The sequence below is a fragment of the Falco rusticolus genome, chromosome 4 (genome assembly GCF_015220075.1).
Source record: "Falco rusticolus isolate bFalRus1 chromosome 4, bFalRus1.pri, whole genome shotgun sequence".
Lineage (NCBI taxonomy): Eukaryota > Metazoa > Chordata > Aves > Falconiformes > Falconidae > Falco > Falco rusticolus.
Genome location: NC_051190.1, coordinates 35,075,378 through 35,084,661, shown reverse-complemented (window position 1 = coordinate 35,084,661; position 9,284 = coordinate 35,075,378). Strand labels below are relative to the sequence as shown.

At 41.3% G+C, this 9,284-nt stretch overlaps 1 protein-coding gene across 2 annotated transcripts in view; it reads left to right on the top strand.

Moving 5' to 3' along the window:
- The first annotated feature begins 32 nt into the window (after positions 1–32).
- Positions 33–9,284, top strand: part of LOC119147795 (nodal modulator 1) — a 28,781-nt gene continuing 19,529 nt past the window's right edge. The window contains exons 1-13 of one of the 2 annotated variants that reach the window (XM_037387207.1): positions 33–192; positions 443–532; positions 1,790–1,835; positions 2,272–2,372; positions 2,497–2,603; positions 2,795–2,867; positions 3,399–3,551; positions 4,589–4,726; positions 5,487–5,576; positions 6,146–6,251; positions 6,648–6,798; positions 7,943–8,120; positions 8,883–9,024. In XM_037387207.1, coding sequence (XP_037243104.1) covers positions 67–192; positions 443–532; positions 1,790–1,835; positions 2,272–2,372; positions 2,497–2,603; positions 2,795–2,867; positions 3,399–3,551; positions 4,589–4,726; positions 5,487–5,576; positions 6,146–6,251; positions 6,648–6,798; positions 7,943–8,120; positions 8,883–9,024 — 1,501 coding nt within the window. In that variant the 5' untranslated portion in view covers positions 33–66. The remainder of the gene's footprint in view (positions 193–442; positions 533–1,789; positions 1,836–2,271; positions 2,373–2,496; positions 2,604–2,794; positions 2,868–3,398; positions 3,552–4,588; positions 4,727–5,486; positions 5,577–6,145; positions 6,252–6,647; positions 6,799–7,942; positions 8,121–8,882; positions 9,025–9,284) is intronic. The other variant, XM_037387208.1, reaches the window with a different exon arrangement.

Here is a 9,284-nt window from a genome sequence, read left to right as displayed (position 1 = left end):
CGGGACCGGCCCGACCCGGCCCTTCCGGCGGCGCGGCGGGCGGCGCTGAGTCAGAGAGGCGGCGGCATGCGGGCGGCGGCGGCGCTGGTGTCCGCGCTGTGCTGCGCCCTGGCGCGGGGCTCCGAGGACATCGTTGTGGGCTGCGGTGGCTTCGTCAAGTCTGACGTGGAGATCAACTACTCCCTGATCGAGGTGGGCGCCGGCCCCCGGCCCGGCCCGCAGCGCGCCGCGGCCGGGGGAGGGCGGCGGGCGGCCCGCGCTGCCCGTGCGGTGCCGGTTGCGGGGCTCGGCCCGGGCGCCGGGCGGGCTGCGGGTTTCTCGCTATTCCCTGGGGACGTGCGGGTGCTGCAGTGTAAAAGCTCTTGGCTAGAGAATGCCAGGTTCCAGCTTTGCTGGCGGCTTTTAACGTAGCTTGTTTGTCTTTCCTGCGTGTTTCCTTCAGGTGAAGTTGTACACCAAGCACGGCACCCTGAAGTACCAGACGGACTGTGCCCCCAACAACGGGTACTTCATGATTCCCCTCTACGACAAGGTGAGGGACCGAGCAGGAGCTGCCCCTGTGCCCCGGCAGCCTCAGGACACCACCCACCCGCGAAACCTTGGTGCTGGGATGTGATTTGGTTTGGTTCAGACCAAACTTTCAACTGTGTCTTTTCGTACTGTGATGCTTATGTCTCGGTGCCAAGTGTTATCATGAGAAAAAGCCGAGTAACTTCAGCTGTGGTGTTGCACTGGTGCTGTTGGTCTGAAGTTGCCCTTGCTGCTGCCAGCAAACCCTGTGCTAGCAGCTGTGCGAACTGCCCAGAAAGTATGGGCTCCTACAGAGTACACATAAAGCTTTCAGTTATCTACCTATAGAAATCAAAATAAATCGGCATGGGAATGTGTTTTGATATGGCTGAATCAATAATGAATGACTTAATTGCAGAGAGTAAAGATATCTTAAGAAAATAACAGTACAGGAAGCTCAGAATGTGTCAAATGTTTCGTGTCTGTTTAGGCTGGAAAGAAGTTTACATTCAAATTAAATACAAGCTGCCTTCAGATGGTGTAAGTCTTTTGCTCTTTTAAAGGGCTAGTTAACTCAGGGATCAGAAACAGAATCATAGAATGGTTTGGGTTGGAAGGAGGTTTTAAAGATCATCCGGTCCAGCTGCCAAATAAATCCTTCCCTTCCCAACCTGAGAACATAAGATGCTTTCTGATCTCAATGATTTCGTTCTTAGATCTTTGAGCCTTTCCGTGGATGAACTGTAGAACCTATGCGGCAGAACATGTGTGGTGCCCGCAGATTTAAAGAGGATCTCTGTGTAGATTAATACTCTTTTGGTGCAGAGTTTTTAATAGGGTTGAAATTTTGCTATCCCGTTTGGGCAGAATGGTTGAGTGGGACGTCCTAGTGGAAATACTAATGGCTAATTTAGAGCACATCTGTTGGGGCAGGTAGAGATAGATCTGAACAGTTTCTAACATTGAGCTGCCTAAACATGAGCCAGGTTTGGTCTGGAAGCAGTATAAATATGATGATACATAATTTTTGTTCTTAGCTGGCTGCACATGAGCCCAGCATCCCAGCCTGTCTGGGCAGATATTGTTGCTTCTTTGAACAAAGCATCATAGGTAGGAGGAAAGGAGAATGGGATACTTGAGTCTTGTGTTACTCTCAGCGGCATGATGCTTGTGTTCTGACTTTTTTTTTTTCCTTTCATTTTTCATCCTTTCAAGACATTTCAAACATTCCATCAAGACATTTCATCATTTAAGACGGTTATTGCTTTTTTATTTTTAGGGGGATTTCATTCTTAAAATTGAACCTCCCCTAGGGTGGAGTTTTGGTAAGTGCTTGTATATGTCTTCTTACATATCTTACGTATCTGCAGTGTGGGACTTAACTACCTCTAATTTGCAGTTGGCAGGGAAAATCAAGCACTTTTCAAGAGAGATAAGCCCTACTGTATGGTTTTAATAACTAAAATGTGCTTACTGTACAAAAAGAAAATAAAGCTTTAAGGTAGACACTGAAAAAGTAACCATGAACTGATTTGAAGGAATGTGGGGTTTTGATGGAAGTCGCTACAATAGGAGGGGGAAGAAGGGTTTTCAACATCAGGATTTGCAGGCGCTTTGACTTCGTTGAGGCAAGACTTGCAGAGCAAAACTTGTGGCTTTGAGTTACTGTATGTCTGTAGAAAGTTTTGTAAAGCTAAAGTAGGATTGCTTTGTGACTGCTGTCAGTAACTACCATGATGTTTCATTGTTCTTCCCTTCCAGAACCAACCAGTGTAGACATCCATGTGGATGGCATTAATGACATTTGCACAAAGGGAGGTGATATTAACTTTGTGTTCACAGGGTTTTCTGTGAATGGAAAGGTTAGAGTCTTTTAACTTTATTTATTCCATCTTATGCTGATTCTACCCGAATAAAAAGCATTCTACTTCCGTTCTGCAAGTCATTTTAATCAATTTACACTCTGGTTTCTTTTAATTTTGACAGGTTCTCAGCAAAGGTCAGACATTAGGTCCTGCTGGAGTCCAGGTTGTACTGAGAAATGCTGGCAGTGAAGTAAACTTACAAGCAACTGTTACACAACCTGGAGGAAAGTGAGTAGGGTGGTGCATACTTAATTCATCTGTTCATTTACACAAGGTTCTTCAGTTCTGCCATATTGGCTGGGATTATAGTAGTTCTGAAATACTTTTTTTCTAACATGTACGTAGAACCTGAATTGTTTTTCTGTAAACAAAGTTTGTGACTGTTTCTGGAGAGCTGTAACCCCTTTCTTGCCTTACAGGTTTGCTTTCTTTAAAGTGCTTCCTGGTGAATATGAAATCTTTGCATCTCATCCTACCTGGATGTTGAAAGAGGTTAGAGCCTACAAAAGTTCTGGTTTACCTGTTTAGTGAGGGTGGACCTGCTAGTCTTGATCAACTGGTGTGAGGAAGGGGTTTTGTGACTGGACAAGGTTAATGGAGTTTTTGTAAATTTAATTTAGGTAGTCAAGAAACTGCCTTGTGCAGGCCCAGTTTGGAGATAGTGGGCCAGCCAGGGAAGGACTGGCAAATGGGCTCTTGCTTTCTGTCTTCTAATCCTATACATTTTGCAGGAGCTTGAATATCGTAGCAGATACTCTGATCCTTCCCTTTCAGGTTGCTTGCTTTTTGAGGAGCTCTGGGATCCTGAGCAATTCTAAATAAGTAAAATAAGAAAAACACTCTTGTGAAGTATCTTTGCTTTAGCGTCTTTGTGTTTTGAATAGCCTGTAGACCCTTTTTGAGTACTGCTGCTCTTGTCTCTGTTTCTCTTGTGGAATATACAGCTTCTGATTGTTACTTCAGTGCTCTAAATGAGGTCTAATGCCTACTCTTGATGGAAATGTATGTGTTTCTGTATTTCAGTCAAACACAGTGGTACGGGTGACAAGTTCTAATGCTTACGCTGCTAGCCCTCTGATTGTTGCAGGCTACAATGTTTCTGGGTCAGTGAGGAGTGATGGAGAACCAATGAAAGGGGTCATGTTTCTCCTTTTCTCTTCTTCGGTCACTAAAGAGGTAATGGCGTATCAGTACCTTTTCAATATGAGTATGGACATAAATAAGAAGCAGCTAAATAGCTCCTAGATACATGTTGCCCTGATACTTATCTCTGTTCTTCATTGAGCTTGGCTTAGAGAAAACATAAACTGTACAACCCCTCAGGCTGTATTTTTTGTTGGTTTTTTTTTTTTTTTTTTTCTTAAGTTCCCCCCCCTGCCCCCAACAAGGCAAATACAACATTTGCATGCATGCTGAATTTTCACGACTTCCGTGGAATTACTCAGATCAACAACAGCCATCTGTTTAAATGTTGGCAAACTTGAGGCTTAAGGTCTACGTGGGTTTTGGACACAAGAATGTAGAAAATTCTTTTTATTTCAACTCTTTTGAACTCCTCATTATTCTTTTCAAACAACAGGGTTCCTCAACAATCAGGCTGTTCAGGGGCATAGAAAACTTAATACTTCAACTGAAGCAGGCAACAAGTGCAAAATACAATACGGTTCACAGCATGTTATTGATCTGTATCTTCCATGTGGGTTAGGTTGAGGGCTACGATTGGAAGACAATATTTTTTCAGTTACACCTTTTTGCATGTTAAATGTTGGTTAGTAATATGTTCCCTGGTGAGGATGACACTTCTCCATGGCAAAAGACCAGTTTCTGGAACAAGACACAAGATGTTGCCAGACAAATCTTGAAATTTACTGTACAGTAGCTGTTACGTGTCTTCAGCATGACTTCTTGACTGCTCTTTGCCTTCTTGATGTGAAGACAATGTTCAACAGCTGGTATTGCCACCTTGAAAGTGTGTTATGAAATGAGTGTGAAACATCTGGTCACGTACTGTGATTTGTTATGTAGAGTAGAGCTCTGTTCTATAATGTTAAGCTCGTCCACAGAACTGAAGTCAGTTAATGTTAAGACATGCAGTGCAGTTCTGGGATTATATAGAATATTATATATTTTGAACTGTCCTACATCCTCCCCCACCCCCAAATTTTCTCTGTTCTCGCATGAGAAAAAAAGTTGTATTACATTTATTGCCACAGGATGTTGTGGGCTGCAATATTTCTCCTGTGGATGGATTCCAGTCAAGAGATGAGTCTCTCTCCTATTTATGCAATGTTGTATCAAAAGAAGACGGATCTTTCAGCTTTCTTTCTCTGCCAAGTGGGATATACACTGTGGTAAGTAGCTACAAAGTTCATTGCTTGTCTATCCATTGGGTTGTTACCTTTCATTTTCTACACTAGATCATGCATAACTTTGTAGCTGCTAAAACAGAAAGAGTTGAAATATTTCTAAGTGGATGGAACCTTCAACCTAAAGTATATGACAGTGAAGTAAGTTGCTGTGGTAGGGCTCTGCGGTAGGACTTAGTTGCAAATCAGGCTCTGAATTACCTGAATACATTGGCCAGTCACAGAATAACACCTAGAGGCTGCTGGGACACTGCAAGTTTCACTTGGCTACAGCCACTTCATGTCCTTTAAGCTCTCTGTTTTCTGTTTTGCCCATTCTCATTATTACGTCCGGGCAGTGTGGGAGCACGGCTGTCTGCACGCTGCCTAGAGTGATGGTCCTGCATTCTCAGTCTGCACACTCTAGAAGTGGGATTCAATGTGTTCTTTCATTCCTTTAACCCTTGTAGTGATCATATAGTCTCCTATCTGCAAGCTTTTGCACATCACAGTACCTTTGCTGTATTCTGAGTAGAGGGTTACATTTCCGTCTTTTCAGATAATCTCATATGATTTCCATCAGTTGATCTTGAAATACCACCTTTTTTCTTGTCTCCACCCCTCTCAGTTATTTTTTCCGGATAGTTTGCAGCCCATTGGCTTTTCATAGAGGTGTGTGATGATAATAAACCCATGGAAAATGGTAAAGGAAAACAGTTTTGTTGTCATAGCTTCTTAGGAGTCAAAGCGATGTGTCATCTTTCAGATACCATTCTACAGGGGAGAGAGAATTACCTTTGATGTTGCACCATCTAGACTGGACTTCCTTGTAGAGCATGACAGTTTACAGATTGAGGTAAGGCATTCAGAGGAAATAATCTTTTTGTGCTATTCATTCCCGTCAAAGTATAACTGATTTTAGCAGTAAGTAGGTGTGTTTATAGAAAAACTTCTTCGTAAGAAGTTTGAATATGTCTGTTACACATACCCTCTTGCACAGCATATAAAGACAGTTTCCAGCATCATGCTGTATTTCTACACTTCAGTCCCTTTTACTAGGAAGAAAAAAACCAGGGAAAAGCTGTGTGCTATGCTCACTTTCATGTCCATGATGTGGACAGGCAGTGATCTTTCAGGTTGTTTAAATTTCCTCATTCAGCGTGCCAGAGCTCTGGAGAAGGGCCTGTAGGTTGTTATGGTTTGCGGAGTGCCTGGTGTGATGGCATTATGATCTGTCATTTGGGCCTTCTGAACTGTAGTGATGCAGATAAACTGAGAATCTCTTCCTGTACATTTTTTTTCCTAAAGCTGGAAATAAATTCCCTTTATATGTATGTGTGTGTGAAAATGGTCACTGTTGATTGCTGTAGGTGTGTGTTTGCTTTTACTGAGTGAAGATTAATGTTAGCTTTTTTCCCATTTCAGCCTGTTTTCCATGTGATGGGTTTCTCTGTCACAGGCAGGGTGTTGAACGGTCCTGAAGGAGAAGGAGTTGCTGATGCCACTGTGACGCTGAACAATCAGATTAAAGGTGTGCACTGGTCTTGGTCTTTGTTGCTACAGAGAAGCCTTTATTAAGCTCAAGTACAGGACATAATACACTACTTTTGTTGCAATTTATTTGAAATATTAAAGTGGTTTTCATGCAGCTGATTAATTTTACATTTTCTGGCTTAGAGGAGAGTATTAGGTGTTCATTTGTTTTGCTGTTGAAGACCTTATTTTCTTTCAACCATATGCCAGATTGTGCTTTGAAATATGGAAATGAAGACTGGTCTAGTAAAAAAGGCATAGTACTGTCTCTTTGTTGTGCAATGTAAATTAAAAATAGCCTACAGCAGTGCATGCCCTCTGGCTCTTTCAACCCATCAGGATAGACAGTCAACACATGCTCTGTTTTTTTAACTCTTCTTGTTATTTATTACAGTAAAAACAAAAGCTGATGGCTCTTTCCGCCTTGAGAACATAACAACAGGTACATACACAATTCATGCCAGGAAAGAGCATCTGTTCTTTGATACTATTACCGTGAAGATTGCACCAAATACACCTCAGCTAGCAAACATCATTGCAACAGGGTAGGTACTGGTGTCATGATTAAAATGTAATCTGATATGTAGACAAGGTCTTGAAAATGGGTGGTCCTTTCCTATATCATGCCCAGACTTGCATACTGTTGTCAGAAGCTAAGTGTTGCTTGAGAAATTCAAGTTAATAGCACAGCATGAGTGCAGGATAATGTTTTGTCCAGAGTATTTTGCTCAATACTAGTTAAGGTTTAGAGCACCCTCTTAATAACCTCTCCTGTGCAGGTGAAGATGCTAAGACATGGGTATATTGAACAATTTTAGAATGGTATGTGAACCAAGAAAGGAAAAGGGATCATGGTTGTCTGATATGAATTGTCTTTTTCTTGTTTGTCATTCTTTGACTGCTGGGCATAAGCCTGTGTAATGGTGATGGGATGATTTTGGGGGTGTCAGGCTGCGCAGTAGTGGGAGATAGAATGCAAGCTGAGGAAGACAAAAGGGGCATGGTTCTGTGTCCAGGAGCTTCTCCTAAGGAAGAAATAGTGGCACCCTTTCTGAGAAGTGAAGACTAGGAATTTACTGAAGCAAATGGCAACTAGTTCATACAGACTTAGCTAGCTAATCAGAAAAAATCCCTATGTGCTGTTAAATGATCAGTTACAGGTTTTTGCAGTCACTAAATATGTTGTGCTGTTGAAGGTGAAAAGCAAAGTTTAACAGCTTCTAATTAATTTGTCATATTGTCTTCTGTATTCACAAACGTAGGTGTAGTAGGGTTGTGTTCCAGTGAATTGCCTATCATATTTGAGGTCTTTGACACAAAACATTTGAAACTATTTAAAAACAGAGAGATGGCAAGCCTAAGTCAATTGCCTGCCTAGCCAAAAAATAAAAAAAATAAAGGCTTGAAGTGATTGAGTTGATGTTAGAGAAGTGTGAAGCAAGTTGCTTGCAAATAAAACCATAACATCATGGTGACTTTGTTGTAAAAGAAAAGATCCCATTAATACATTTTGGACTTGTATCTAGTATCTCTTTGATATGAACACTCTTTCAGAAATCCATTCCAATTCATGTGTTAGTACCTCAACATAGCAAGGTTTACTTTGTAAGGACATTTTAAAACAAGTATTTTTTTATGAGCTTTGTCAAATCAAGATATTTATTCTGACGGCTCTCTTGTATTTAACAGGTTCAGTGTGTGCGGCCAGATCTCAGTAACTCGTTTCCCTGACACAGTCAAACAGATTAGTAAATACAAGGTAACCATGATGCCTCAGGACAAGGACAAAGCATCACTGGTTACAACAGAAACTGACCCTCATGGAGCATTTTGTTTTAAGGCAAAATCGGGTACATACAATGTTCAGGTAAGAATAAGCTTCCATCTCTTCATTGTAGGACTATTGTGAGGTTTTAGAAGACTTTAAACATTTAATTTCTAAAACTTGAGAAGCTGAGTTTAGATTTTCCTCTTTTTTTTCCTGTTTGCACTATTTAAACAATGACAGTTATTTCTTTTTTTTTTTCCTTAATAATCTGAGATTTGCATGCTTCTTGTCCATTATGCCTGTTAAAAGGAGATCAGGAGATCAGGCCATTGGGGTTGGAAGTTCTTATTTCTCTCCTCTTAGTTGTGATGCCTCTTAGACCACTCCTTATCGTAATGTATTATCTTGTGAGTGAGACATGTAATGTGTGCTTTACTCAGGTGCCTAAATGATTCCTGAGATTATAGATCACAGCAGAACCATCACAAATTTGCATTGTGGGAGGTAGTACAGACTGGAAGATGAGGAAGTGCATGGTTATAAGGCCTCTAACTATCCTCATAGATAATGAAATAGCCTAATGTAAACGCAGGTATATGTGTTGGAAGTGAAATTCACTTAGACTTTTGAAACTGAGCTGTTTGGAGGATTTTGAGCTCAGTTTTATTGCAGTTCTTTGGAGGATTTTTAATACAAAATACTGAAAAGCATATTTGGGAGGCTGGTTTGCTTTGCCTGGGCTTTACAATAAATTTCTTTTTTTTTTTTTTATTGCTGAAAAGTGGATTGAACTCAGCAGAAGGGGTGTATTTGGTCTGGTATCTAAAAGCTGATGATGTTTTCATGTCATGTACTCTACAGGTAATTATTCCAGAGGCTGAGACCAGAGCAGGATTGGCTTTGAAACCCAAAATGTTCCCTGTTACTGTTACAGACAGACCAGTAATGGATGTGACCTTCTCTCAGTTTTTGGCATCTGTCTCGGGGAAGATCTCTTGTTTAGGTAAGCCAGTTTTGAAAGTGAAGTGGAAATGGGAACAGAGCAGTTCAGCACTGCACATGTGAATGAGTACTGTTTAGATCAAGACACTTGCTGTGGTTAGCCCCATTAGTAGATAAGTAAAGTTAACTTCCAGCACATAGATAAAGCAGCTCTTTCTTTTGGGAGACGTTACAGCCTGGTAAGTTACCTTAATAAACTGTGGAGTAGAGTTGTCCACCTATTTTTAATACTTGCTAGGAATAAGCAAGCATTCCTTCCTC